The sequence below is a fragment of the Aotus nancymaae genome, unplaced genomic scaffold, assembly GCF_030222135.1.
Source record: "Aotus nancymaae isolate 86718 unplaced genomic scaffold, 86718_ANA_hifiasm-v0.15.2.pri h1tg000158l, whole genome shotgun sequence".
Lineage (NCBI taxonomy): Eukaryota > Metazoa > Chordata > Mammalia > Primates > Aotidae > Aotus > Aotus nancymaae.
Genome location: NW_026988573.1, coordinates 988,366 through 1,002,530, shown reverse-complemented (window position 1 = coordinate 1,002,530; position 14,165 = coordinate 988,366). Strand labels below are relative to the sequence as shown.

Genomic DNA, 14,165 nt, shown 5'->3' with positions numbered 1-14,165 from the left:
GTCACCTCTTGTCCCCCAGCTCCCAGCCATCCACCAAGCGGTGTCCAGCAGGTGGCATTGGAGTGCTGGGCGACAGGGTGATCCTGTATATTTGGTGACGCCCACGCGCCGACCCAGCGGCACCCCGCCCCCGCCAGCAGGGGCGAGGGTGGCCCTAGGTCCTAGCGGGGTGGGGAGCACTGAGCAGGCGGCAGAGGCGGAGGGACACGTGAGATCGGCCGCACACAGCGCCTGGTGCGTGGCGCGTGCGCGCGGCGAGGCGGGGTGACGTGCACGCGCTATCCGCGGTCCCGTGCAGGCCCCGTGTGCGCGCCCGGCCTTGGACACCAGGCCCGTCTGCCCCGCGCGGGGACCACTAGCGTCCGTCCGCGGGAGGGAGGCCTGAGCGCGCCCCGGAGCGCGCCCCCGAGCTCGCGCGGCGGGGCGCGCCCCTCGCACCTGCGAGCGGGCTGGGGCGGGGCCGCGGCTGTCCCCGCCCACCCCGGCCCGAGCCCCGGGAGCCGGGGCGGAACCGAGCAGCGGGGCCCGAGAGGCCGGAGCGCGGCGCGGCGCAGACAATGGGAGCGGCGCTGGCGGCGGCCGGGGCGGCAGCGAGGGCCGCGGAGCCCTGGGCCCGGCGGGGACCGGAGGCCGCGCCATGAGCCCCGCAGCCGGGCGCACCCCTGCGCCGCGCGCGGGCCGAGGCGAGCGGCCTCTGCCAGCCCCGGGCCCCGCCCTGGGGCCGGCGATGAGCCGCAGAGGCTGAGGATGATGGTAGATTGCCAGGTGAGTGCCCGGCCGGGGCCCCGCGTAGCGTCGCGGGTGGAGGGAGGACCGCACGCCCCCGCCCACACCCACCGTGGAGAGGGAGCCCGGCGCCGCGTCCACACTGAGCGCGCGCTGACGCAGCTCCGCGATCCAACCCCGCCCGGGACAGTAGGGAAACTGAGGACAGGAGAGGGGCAGGGACTGGCCCCGGGCACACGAAGTGGGCGGAGTCCAGAGGAGAAGGGAGGGTTCCGGCCTCAGGCCAGGCAGGGCTCGGCTCACCCTTCCCATGGGGTCTGCTTTGGGACTGACAGCCCCTAAGATCCCGGGGACCCCTGCCCTCCTCTCATGTGGGCTCTTTTGCCTGGGCATCTCCGCGCACGCACAGGCGCAAGCCTGCGCATGGACACGCAGACACACATACCACGCACTTCCTGGGGCTCAGAGTAGGACGGGTCGCTGGGGAGGTGGCGATGGGGAAAGAAGAAAGAGGGCAGGGGCTGCTCTGCCGTGCGCAGGGGCATCCAGTCCCCAGCAACATGCTCGGGGCCACGGCACGGGGGCCAGGGGGGACACACGCCAGGCTGATGGGCAGGGGTTCCCCCAAGGTTCCCAGGGTGTGTCTGGGCTGGAGCCACCCAGGGGAGCCTGGAGATGACAGATTGTGGGGTTCTCTGTTTGCCACTGTGATCACTTGGAAGTAGGAAAAGACCCCTTCGGTGCAGACGGGACTATAGGAAAGGAAGCCTCAGATTCCTGCTCTATAAATTGGAAAGTTCGGCTGGGTGACCCCAAGGGTCTCACAGGCTCTAGATGTGTCGGCCTTAGGTCTCCATTGGGGATGTCCCCCCTACCCACCGAGGTCTATGGAAAATGCCTTCTTGGAGATCCTTCTGAGCTAGAGAAGCCAGGGGGGTGCAGAGCCTGGCCAAGCACTGGACCACTCTTCTGGAACAAGACTGTCCTTGCTGGAGCCTCAGGGTTCTTGTTTGGAAGTGGGGCCAGAGCCTTGCCCTGATTGGAGTGAGGAGGCCTCATGAGTGAACTGGACACCCCAGGGCCAGCAGAGGGAAAGAGGGGAGCAAATGAAGCTTCTGAGGCTCCTTGAATTACCCCCAGAGACTGCAGGTTCCTCTCCTTTGGCCCCCTGGGACCCAGGAGAGCTGCTACCTTGACAACACCCAAACAAAGGTGTGTGTTTTGTTTTCTGGGTTTTCTGCCTGAGGATGCTGTGCTAGTGCCGGCCACCAGGGGGAGGCAGTGCCCACTGTGCTCCATGGAGCAACTGGAGCCGGGGAGAGCCCCACAAGGTCTCTGTGGGAGACCCCGGCCTCCACCCAACGCACCCCTCCCCCATTACAAGCGTCCCTCTCCACAAAGTTGGCTGCTCAGAGGCAGGAGGGGGCTCCGAGAGCCTCCTCTTTTCCTTCAGCAGGTGTGCCCAAGCACTCACCCTGGGCGCAGCATTGGGCCTGGGCGTGGCTCTGAAAATGACCCAGGTGGGCCTGCCCTCCGGAGCTGGCAGTCTGGAGGGGTGATTGACAGGGCATAAAAGCAAACGGGCAAAGAAAGGGAAAAGCAAGTGCTGCAGCGAAAATAATGCTGGTGCTGCCAGCGGGGGCTGGGGCCTGCTTTGTGGGGGCCTGAGAGGCCTTGCTAAGGGGACATCTGTGCCGTGACAGATGTCAAAGCGGGGGCCAGCCCTGCACGAGTCTGGGGCAGTGTACTGGAGAAGCCTCAGCAGGCAGGGCTGGGAGGCAGAAGTGAGTTTGGCCAGAGGAGTGAGAAAGGAGGCCAGTGTGGCCCAAGTGAGCTGGGGGCGGGAGGGGCAGCCCCGGGCCTGGAGACAGCTGTGTGACAACACTACGTAACACAGCTTCCAGCAGCGGACGCTGATCATTGCTCGATTTCTGTGCACCCGGTTCCAGGGCTGCTCAGCTGGGTGCCTCTGCCTCCAGGTCTCAAGGGAGGCTGGGGCCGGGGTCTCATCTGTGGCTGGACTGGGCAGGACCTGCCCCCAGGCCATTCACATGTCATTGGCAGGATTCAGTTTTGACTGAGGGTGTCAGTTTCTCTGTGACTGTTGGCCGGGGCCTTCCCTTGGTTCGCTGCTGTGTGGGCCTCTGTGTAGGGCAGGCAGCTCAGGGCATCAGAACTCACTTCCCCAGAGTGAGCGGCGAGGGTAGGAAGGAAACCCAGAGCAAACGAGCATGACAGAAGTCGTAGTTTTTTGTCAATCTTGGAAGTGATCTCGCATCACTCGTGCTGTATTCTGCTAGTGAGAAGCCCAGTCACTAAATCTAGTCACCCTTGGAGGGAGGAGATCACTCAGCAACTTCTGTACCAGGAGGCAGGGATCTCTGGAGCTGGTGTGGAAGCTGCCTGGGACAGTGGCTGAGAGCAAGCAGTCAGGCCTGATTCTAAACATAATGGAGGCCGGGTGCAGTGGCTCACACCTGTAATCTCGGATTTTGGGAGGCCAAGGTGGGTGGATCACTTGAGATCAGGAGTTCAACACCAGCCTGGCCAACATGATAAAACCCTCTCTACAAAAAAAAAAAAAAATTAGCTGGGTGTCGTGGCGGGCACCTGTAATCCCAGCTACTCCAGAGGCTGAGGCAGGAGAATCACTCGAACCTGGGAGGCTGGGGTTGCAGTGAGCCAAAATCATGCCACTGCACTCCAGCCTGGGCGACAGAACCAGACCTTTCAATAAATAAATAAATTAACAAACAAACATATTGGAAGCCACTGAAAGGTGCTCCCATATGCCACAGGGGTTGATATCTGATTTTTGCTTAATTTTCAACCCCTTCGTGGTGCAGACTAGAAAACCAGACCAAGAATGGAGTGACTTTCCCTAGATCACAGCACCAGCGCCCAGCCAGAGTTGTATTCCCAGCTGCGTTTCGGCCCTGTGAGAAGTTTCTTCTCTCATAGTCATAAAGGCCAGAGGTCCAAAATCCAGGAGCTAGCAGGGCCCTGCTGTCACTGAAGACCCCTTCCCTTCCTAACTCTTCCACCTCTAAGTCGGCCGTGCGGTGGCTGACGCGTTTTGTAGTACTGTCTCACATTAGCACGGTGATGTCCCCAGGAGGTAGATGTTAGAACCATCCCCACTGTGCAGGTTGGGAGACTGGGGAGGCCCTGAAAGGCACAATGACTGGTTTGGGGTCGCAGAGCTGGCAAGAGGGAGGAGCTTGGTGACCCAGATGGCTTTTCCTCTCTGAGCCTCAGGGGCTGGGAGCCTGAGCACACAGTGGCTGGTTGTCCCAGCTCCCAGGGTGGCTGTGAGTACCTGGAAGTGCCCCTTGGGCCCCCTCATACACCTGCCATCGCCCTCCCCATTTCCTTAACCCCCAGCGCTGCTGTCACTTGATTTTTACGAACATGTGAATATGACGAAGTAGCAAAGGACGGGATGCGTTCGTTCATTTCTTATCTGTCTCCTGGGCCCAGGCCATGCCAGAGGAGGTGATAACATAGTCCGGGGAGTTCCCAGGGGAAGGGGCGGTGCTCATCTGGGGAGTGGGTGGGCACAGAGAGATTCCAGAAGGAGGTGTCCTGTGGTCACGGCTGATTCCAGGAGGGGAGGTGTGGTGATGGCGCAGAGGGTGATGATTGGGGCCAGTGTCTATCGGGTCAGTTTCCCGGCTGCTGTCACAAAGTGACACAACAGAGATTTATTCTCTGACAGTTCTAAAGGCCAGAGGCCCAAATCCAGGGGTCAGCAAGGCCCTGCGGTCTCTGAAGTCTCTAAGAGAGGGTCCTTTCCTGTGTCTTCCAACCTCCGGTGGCTGCCAGTGTCCTTGGCATTAGTTCCTGGTCTTGTAGACGTGTGACTCCAAACTGTGCCTTCATCATCACATGGCCACCTGTGTGTGTCTGCCCAATTTTCCCAGTTATCGTAAGGATAGCAGTCATTGGATTAGCGCCCATCCTAATCCAGTATGACCTCATCCGGATTCCATCCGCACAGACCAGTTTCCAAGTAAGATCTCATTCACGGGTGCCAGGAGTCCTTTTGGGGGACACAGTTCAACCTGTAACAGGAGTATTGAGAATGATTCCCCTCCCAAAGGCCGGGTATCCGCGTGCCTACGGGGACTAGGGGAGCAGCGGGGAGTCTGAGGACCTCCTAGGAACTCAACCACCAGCTAGGGGGTGTGGGGCAGGTGCGAGCGGAGCCCGCCTACTCCCCAGTTTGGCGCGTTCCGGCAGCAGCACCAGCAGGTGGCGCTGTGCCCTCCCGTGCGGCCGCCCAGCCTGGCGCGGAGCTGCTGCAGACAAAGGTCTAGCCTTTGGGTTGCGAGGAGCCGCGTACAGCTGTAAGCAGGCCAGGGGCACGGCCATTTCACGGGTGACACACACGGGAGGAAATCAAACCAGGCGGGGCTGAGGCAGGGCGACTGAGTGGCGACTTTGAGTCGGAGGCTGGTGGGGTGCCAAGGAGGTGACAGGGATGGCGAGGAGGACCCTGGTGTGCAGACCCTGGTGTCAGAAGAACGGAAAGGCAGGGACGGGGGATAGGGGACCTGGGCCGCTGCAGGAGCCCAGCCCACAGGGGCCAGGAGTTTGCCTGTCACTGGGTTCCTTGCCTGCAAGCTGAGCCGGCCCTTCTGAGGCCTCTCCAGAGCCCTGCGGCTGATGACACCTGCTGTTTGCAAACAGCTCTCCTGTTACTGCAGGGCCGCTGGCCCAGCTCTGCGGGTGCTCAGAAGGCAGCCCTGGGCACAGTAGGCTGTCTGTTGCAGGGATCTTCCCCCCAACTCCAGCCCCAGCCCCTGCCTCAGGCTCCTGCTGGGGGTCAGCACGCCCCTCAGAGGGCCCTTTGATATACAAGGGGGTGGGGCAGTGTGGGGCTGAGGAGGAGGGGTCAGGTCCCTGCCAGGAGTCGCAGGGGTGAAAGGGAGCAGCGTGCACAGTCCGCTGGCCCAGGAGTGGAAGCCTTTCCTTTTTTTCTTTTTGTCAGAGACGGGGTCTTGCTGTGTGGCCCAGGCCGCAGTGCGGGGTGCAATGATGGCTCACTGCAGCCTCGACCTCCTGGGCTCAGGCCTCCAGAGTAGGGGGTGTGGCGGGTGCACGCTAACGTTCGCAGCTAATTTTTGGATTGTTTTGTAAAGACAGAGTTTCACCATGTTACCCAGGCTGGTTTCAAACACCTGGTCTCAAGCGATCCGCTGGCCTTGGCCTCCAGCACAAGGCCCTCACCCAGCTACCAGGCCCGCCCCTGAGGCTGCTAGTCCTTGACAGTTGGTTCTATGATTAATTGGCACAGCAGATATTTGCCTCTGTATGCCTGGCTGGCGCTGGGGGCCTGGCCTGTCGGGGGCACCCTGGCTCCTGTGGAAGGGTCAGGGCCATGAGAAGGGCTGCAGGATAGGGGATGAGGCAGACAGGTCTTGTGGAGAAGGCGTGGGCTGGGAGCCTGGGGACAAGGATTCAGTGGCCACTCTGCCGTCAGCGGTGTGGTCAGTCACCGTTGCACACTAGCCACAGGGCCACGCTCCACGCTCCTTCCCAGGCCATCCCTGCATCTCTGTCCCGTGCTGCGGATGTACCTGGTGATGATAGCCAGCCCATAGGCCTGTGCTAAAGTGTCCCTTGTATCTGCCCAGCACTCTGCGAGATAAGTACCACTGCCATCCTCACTTCCAGGTGGGGAAACCGAGGCACTGGAAGGCGAAGGGACTGCTACAGCTAGGGAGTGGCAGTTTAGCAATGGCCCCTCCCTGTGTGTACACAAGCCTGGGAAGGGCGTGGCACCAGGACTGCATTCCTTCCTATTACAGTGGCCTTCCAACATCAGGGCCGGGCAGGGTGGGGCTGGGAGGTCCCAGGCCCCAGGTAGTGGTTAATGTCAGCAAGGAGACGTAAACAGAGCTAATGAGTCCCTTTTGCCGTCTCCCTGCTCTAATGAAGGCCTTGGAGTTTGGGCTCTGCATTTTGGGGGTTCTTGATTCTGGAGGCTTAAAGAGTCTTAGGGCGAGGGTGTGTGGGCCCCCTACAGGGGTGGGGGGTGAGCTTATGGACCCCCAGTATCCCTTCCTAGGGCAGCCAAGCCAGGGTGAAGAAGTGGAGAGGAAAGGGCATGGGAAGCATCGTGGCATCCCCCTAAAAATGACAAGCCCCGGAAAAAGGGAGTGTTTCCATGGCAACCCAGAGCAGTTGCTTGGCAACTGCTGGGCCCCAAAATACTTGCCTGCGGGAAGACTCAGGGCCGGGGCTTTCCAATGGGCTTTCCGATGGCTCACCCCCAACCCCCGCCAGTGCATACCCGCCCCTGGCCCGCAGAGAAGACTCCGGGGCTGAAAGAGAAAATGCGGAGACTTTGATTAGAGCCGGGGGAGGAAGGGCCCTGGTCTGCTGTTTGCTCAGGCACTTCTCATGGCTGAAGTGCCTCCACCTCCACCTGAGATGGGACCTGGCCGCCTCCGCCCACTGGATCCTTCCTGAGGGACACCCCAGTCCACTCCCCCCTCCCCATCTCCCCACCCCGCCAGCCACCCGGCATCAGGCCAGTCCCCTAGCAACAGAGGCCACTTCCTGGATACCTGAGTGAGAGGTGATAGTGGCAGAACATCAGAAAACACGAGGTCAGAAGGCACAGCCAGAGTGTGTGGGGCCACGCGTGGTCCCTTGTGCCTTGCCGCCCTGCAGCCATGGGCTCCCTGACCTGGGGCAGGAAGGCATGCCAGGTTGCGGCTGGGCTGGGTAGAGCAACGGAACAGGGGACTGTGGTTCTAGGCCAACTTTGATACCAACTGACCACGTGACCTTGTTGTGTCCCTCCTTCCTGGCCTTGGTTTCCCCATTGGTGGCCCATCCACCCCTCTGCCTATGTGTTCACCGTTCAGTGCATAAACATTGCCCTGTGAATTATGTCACCTACTGGGGCCTTGGGGCAGGAGAGTGAGGAGACCAGGCCAGCCCTTCCTCCTCACTTGCCAGCATCCATCTCGGTCATCAGGCCGCCGGTCCTCAGATGAGGTGGGTGGCTTTGGAGCAGGACACCTGGGTCTGCATTACAGCTCAGCACTTATTCCCCAGCATCCTAGAAGAAGCACAGGACCCCTCTGAGCCTCCCTGTCTGCCCTGAGGTCCCCGCAGTTGCCGTGAGGATGTAAGGAAACCCTGCCCTCTGAACTTTCAAAGGGGCTGCCTTAGTTTGTAGGTGTCTACCCTGCACCCAGACCCGGGCATTGCGGGAGCCGAGGTGAGGACACGGATGAGGGGTGTCCAGCCTGGAAGCAGGGAGGTGGAGCCCCAGATTCTGGGAAAGGGCAGGGTAGCAGAATGGTGGGGAGAAGGCAGGTGGGGCCAGACTGCCCAGCGGGTTGGACTTTGGGGATGAGAAGGTTGTGAGACCCGGTTGTCTCAGATGTTCTCTCTGGGGATGGCAGCGAGGGTAGGACTGTTGGTGACCACCCTCTGGGTTTTCCCAGTGCTCTCATAGAGCTAGGATACCAGTCTGACCCTGATCACTTGCTCACAGTATGACCCTGGGCCATGGCCTCACCCCTCTGAGCCTCCCTTGCCCCATCTCCGGAGTTGATGTTCACTTGGGCTTGTATGTTCACTTGGGGGTCATTAGCTGGGCTCAGGGTGATCCCATGGGGACCCTGCCCAGATGCCCCCAGTTGGAGTGCCACAGGAGGAGGGGCAGGGCAGGGGGCAGCACAGACAGTGGCAGGGAGCTACCAGCCCACAGCCCAAGATACATGCAGCCCCTGCCCTCATTCATGCCAGATGCCATGCCAAGAAGGCGGGTGGACGTGGCAAGCTCCTAACCCAGCATCGAGGAACGGGCGGCAGGAGGCCACTTCAGCCAGTGGGCAGGAAGGTGCAGGCCCGCGGTCCCACCCGCCCTGTGTGGTTGCCACAGCAAGGACCCTCCCACCCCCTGCCCCATGTTGGCCTCCCCTCCCTGCTCTGCCCGGTGGGTGCATAATTAATTGAGCTGCCCAGTCCTTCTGGGCAGGATAAGGGTGCCAGGACCCACCGCCTGCTGGAGGGCACCCCAGTCCTTCCCTCTATCTGGGTTGGGGTCCAGAAAGGGCTCCCGTGGGGAGGGTGCAGGGCCTCTCCCCTAGACACCACCTGAGAGGTCAGGTGCACCTGTCTGACCTTTGTGTACCAAGGGAGGAAGGCGGGGAGCGGGTGGGCTTGTCTAGTGGAGAGAAAGAAGAAAACATCCTTGGCCAACCAGAGGCCCTGAGTCCAGGAACTTCCCCCACCTCCGGCACCTGCTCACCTTGGGACTTTGTCCTGAGCCCAGATGTGTGTGGGGGGTGCCCTTTGGCTGTAACGTCAAGCTCAGAACTGGGAGGGTGAGACCCTGGGGAGGGTGGTGGAAGGTATTTAAGCCCTGGGGGCTGCTACCACCTGACCTGAATCCATTCCAAAGGGATGCTTGCTCCCATCCCACCCGTGCTGGGCTGTGGCTGCAGGGAGGGAGAATCCCAGCCCTGAGTAGCACTTATCTGTCAAGAAGACCACATGATTAACTGATGAATTACCTGATTAGCACCAGGAACAGCAGCCCCAGGGAAGTCTGGGCTGACTAGAGGTCAAGGGGATAGAATTCTGATAGGGGGGCCGGGAGCCCTGGCTTGGCCTCAGGGGACCCAGACAAGTGGGTTCCCTAACTCCTCTGCACCCACCCCCACTGCCTCCTCTGTGGACCTGTGGATGTGGTGCGGTGTGAGATGCTCCTAAGGTCCCAGCACTGCATGGGCGGGCCCTCCGCGGGTGGCAGCCGATGTCCGTTCCCCTTCACAGAAGGCAGATGGCCAATGCCCCACCAGCTGCGGCTGCCCTTGGGGAGCCAGGGTGTGGGCGGAAGGCAGAGACACTTGCAGGCCCTCAGTTGAATCCACAGGTTTTTCCAGGTAGGGGACTGTGGCCTAGAGGAGCTGAGTAGGGGCCATAGGCCATACGTCTCACTTTCCCCCCCGACCTGCTTCTTCCCTGAGGCTCAGTGCCAGGCCTTGGCTGCCCAGTTGGACTGGAGTTCAAGGTTGAAGCAGTTCACCTGGCCCCAGGCCCTAGCTGGCTGGGGAGGGGACAGCTGGGGGTAGCGGGCAGGTGGGTAGTGCCCAGTGTGGAAGGGCCCAGCTGGCAGCACTGCCTGCCTGGCCCCCCTGCCCTCTCCAAACAGACACTTGCCAGTCTTCAGGACTCCATGAGGTGGTTTCTTCCCAGCTGCTGGGGCCAGGGAGCCCCTGCATGGAGCCCTGCCTCGTCCCCCTCTCTGCAGCCCTGAGGGAGTGTGCTCTCGGGTCTGGGGATGCTGGGGTGGCCATCGCTGTCTGGCAGATGTGCAGGGAGCAGGGTATGTATCTGGGGCTGCTGGGCCTGCAGGGGCGGGGGCCGTGTGCTGTGGAGTGCTGTGGGGTGCTTGTGTGTGTTGGGGGTGGGGGCATCTCTCTGCCTTTGGGTGACCACATGTGCCTGCAGCGTGCGTGCGCTCGGATGTGACAAGCTTGACGGTGGCTGAGGGAGTACATACATGAAGGGGTACAGGTGGCTGCTTGTGGGGACACATGGCTGGTGCTTGGGGAGGGAGAGCACATTGCCACTGGCAGTGTGTGTGGGGTTTGCATTTTCCCTTTTTAAAGCACTAGGCCTGGCTGGGCGAGGTGGCTCACGCCTGTAATCCCAGCATTGTGAGAGGCCGAGGTGGGTGAATCACCCAAGGTCAGGAGTTTGATACCAGCCTGGCCAACACAGTGAAACCCTGTCTCTACTAAAAATACAAAAATTGGCCGGGTGTGATGGCACACCTGTAATTCCAGCTACTCAGAAGGCTGAGGCAGGAGAATTGCTTGAACCCGGGAGGCAGAGGTTGCAGTGAGCTGAGAATCGCACCACTGCACTCCAGCCTGGGTGACAGAGTGAGCCTCTGTCTCAAAACAAAAAACAAAAAAAGGCAGCAGGCCTGAGCCGCGACCATGAGTGAGGAAGGCTGAGTGTCAGCTTTCTCCTCTGTTACGGGGTTGACAGCTGGGCCCAGCTCACAGGGTTGTGGTAGCTGGAAGCTGCTTAGCCACGGCCTGGCATACCCAACTGCCCACTGTCATGCTGGCATGGAGGCCTGAGCAGCTTTTCGAGGGTCCCTGGGCAGGGGAGGGCAGCTGGTGTCTTGATGTCTTTTGTCAGGCATCCCAGGTGAGGCAGAGAAGAGAGGCCCTCTAGCCTTGCCTACCAGGGGAGGAGCCAAGCCCAGGGATTAACGGGACAGTGGGTGGCAGGAGGGAGGGACAGGGCAGTGCCCCTCAGGCCCAGGGCCCTAGAGTCCCAAGACATTGCTCTTCTCTAGCCCTGGGGAACTTCTTGCAGGCAAAGGACTGTGGGAAAGAGGGTAGCGGGCACCAGCCATGCCACCTCCTGGCAGCCGACCAAGGCCCTGTGCCCTCTCCGCTCAGGAGGTCCCCTGCAGAAAGGGAAGCCCCACTTCCCAGGCCCTCAGCCCCCTCAGGCAGGCGGCAGGCTGGTGGCGGCACCGGGCACGCAGTGTCCCTGGCACAGCAGGCAGCCTCCCAACCACAAGAGCCCGTTTGTCCTGGTTCCCCTGGCCCCAATGCACCGGGTGACCAGGGCCTGCTGGGCACAGGGCCCTGACTGTGGGCTCAGCCCCCATCCCCCCTCACCAGCCACGGCTGTGCCTTGGGGAGGGGTCTCTTTGCCCACACTGGAGCAACCTCTACTTACCCATGGACAGAGACCCATTCCCCAAGAGCTGTTCCCGAGCCAGGATTTAGGAAGGGAAATCCCCTATGTTAAACCAGGGCCGACCTAACCACCTCCTACCTCCTCCACCTTCCCAGGGCAGGCTGGCTTCTGGGAACCTCCAGGGCCCTGCTTCTAAGAAAAAAGGCTCTTGCTTCCTGGAAAGCCTGCTGCCTCCCTCTTCTGCACTTCCCGCCTGGGCTTGCCTCTGTCCTCAGCATGGCTACCTGGAAAGCGCTTTAATGGGAGGGAGCCAGGTGAGCAGAGGCGACCCCACCCTTCCTGGCCCTGCCTCTCCGCCCTCCCTCAGGCTCCTCTCCAGCCTCATTGCTTCCTCCGAGAAGCTCTCTGGTGATCTTCCCACAAGAACCTCTGAATATTTTAGAGTCCACTTGTCCATCCAGGCATTTATGGAGAGCCTGCTGTGTGCTGGATGCTGTTTCAGGCATCAGTACCCAGGCAACAGAGTCCCTGCTCTCAAGGATCTTACAAACTGCCCTCATCAAGACGAAAAGAAAAAGCTCACCTCCAATTACATACACACACACACGCACACGCACACGGGCAGCAGGCACCAGCACTGCCACCTCCTGGCAGCCAGCCAGGTCCCCGTGCCCTCTCCAGAGGCCAGGGCAGCTGGAGGTCCCCCTAGGAAAGGGCAGCCCCACTTCCCAGGCCCTCAGCCCCTTCAGGCAGGCAGCAGGCTGATGGTAGCACCAGTCACACAGTGTCCCTGGCACGGGGCACCACCCCTCAAAAAAAAAAAAATATATATATATATATATATTTTTTTTTTTTTGAGACAGTCTCACTCCATCATCCAAGTGAGCAGCCTCGGCTCACTGCAACCTCCACCTCCCAGGTTCAAGCGATTCTCATGCCTCAGCCTCCCAAGTAGCTGGAATTACAGGCACATGCCACCATACCCTGCTAATTTTTGTCGTTTTTGTAGAGATGGGTCGTCTCGTTTTGCCCAGGTCTTCTTATGTTGCCCAGGCTGGCCTCAAACTCTTGGGCTTAAGTGATCCACCCGCCTTGAACTTCCAAAGTGCTGGGATTACTGGCATGAGCCATCTCGCCCGGCTATCTATCGATAGACAGACAGATAGATAGATAGATAGATAGATAGATAAATAGATTTTTTAAAATATAAATTTATATTTTATTTTCCTAGTGCTTTCTTAATGATGATTTCATATGACCCTTCTAATTTTCAAAAGAGGGCAGGGACACCGGGTCAGAGGGCCAGTGCGCTCTCTGCTTGTGTGATGGCGATGGTGATGGTGATGGTATGCGCTCGTATATCTAACTGGTGTCTTCATCCGTGGACCTGTTAGCAGTTGTGAGGACTCACTATGGGCCGGACATCATTCTGGGCACTTGGATATGGAAGGGTGAACAGGACAGCTGTGGCTGTTGCCCCCAGAGGGCTTAGAGCCCAATATGGGAGCATAAAAGGACCCCATAGTAGGTGAATTATGTGGGTTTTGTTTTATTTTGTATTGTTTTGTTTTGTGATGGAACCTTGCTCTGTTGCCCAGGTTGGAGTGCAGCGGCATGATCTTAGCTCACTGCAACCTCTACCTCCCAGTTTCAAACAATTCTCCTGCCTCAGCCTCCTGAGTAGCTGGGATTACAGGCATTTGCCAATATGCCCAGCTAGTTTTTTTGTATTTTTAGTAGATGCAGGGTTTCACCATGTTAACCAGGCTGGTCTCAAACTCCTGACCTCAAGTGATTCACTTACCTTAGCCTCCCAAAGGGCTGGGACTACAGGTGTGAGCCCCTGCACTTGGCCTAGGTGAATTGTTTTAACGTCCCTCCTTCCAGCCTTACCCACGCTGCCCCTCGGCTTTCCTGGCCTGTCTGCAGCTCTAGCATCTGCTCCTGCCCCACGGGCCCATCATCCTTCCCTGTTCTGATTTTTACCTTCTGCAGCATTCCTGTTTGCAAACATGCATTTTATTTATTATGACCCAGGCCAAAGGTGATTTTTATGTTTTGTTCCTGGTCTATTGCTGGCGCTTGAGCAGGTGCTTAGTAAATTCGCGTGGGCTGGCTGTGTGAACGTGGTTGTGACCCAGGCCCCCTCTGTGCTCTGCAGACGGTGGAGGCTACAAACTGTTACTGATCCTCATCTACTTCAGTAGAGAAATTGACGTTGTTTAGAAATTCTATGGTAGTTGACATTGCTGTGGCATTTCGGTTGCATTTTATAGAAGTATCAGCCAGCCTTGAATTCAAAATAAGAACACTGAGGCCGAGTGCAGTGGCTCATGCCTGTAATCCCAGCACTTTGGGAGGCTGAGGCGGGTGGATCACCTGAGGTCAGGAGTTCGCGACCAGCCTGACCAACATGGAGAAACCCCATCTCTACGAAAAATACAAAATTAGCTGGGCATGGTGGCACATGCCTGTAATCCCAGCTACTTGGGAGGCTGAGGCAGGAGAATCGCTTGAACCCAGGAGGTAGAGGTTGCGGTGAGCCGAGATCACGCCATTGCACTCCAGCCTGGGCTACAAGAGTGAAACTCCATCTCAAAAAAAAAAAAAAAAGAACACTGGTTTTTCCCTGCAGAGGATGCCACCTTGGGGTGCCATGTTTTGATACGGAGCATGTGCCAGGCCCTATCCTGAGTGCTTCGCATCCCGTGTTTCATTTCAGCACACAGTGGTTTTGAGGCAGA

At 59.3% G+C, this 14,165-nt stretch overlaps 1 protein-coding gene across 1 annotated transcript in view; it reads left to right on the top strand.

Annotated features, from left to right (window-relative positions):
* Positions 1–703: 703 nt before the first annotated feature.
* The window catches only part of RALGDS (ral guanine nucleotide dissociation stimulator), a 49,979-nt gene continuing 36,517 nt past the window's right edge, over positions 704–14,165 (top strand). Inside the window, exon 1 of the mRNA XM_012457908.3 lies at positions 704–765. Coding sequence (XP_012313331.2) covers positions 748–765 — 18 coding nt within the window. The 5' untranslated portion in view covers positions 704–747. The remainder of the gene's footprint in view (positions 766–14,165) is intronic.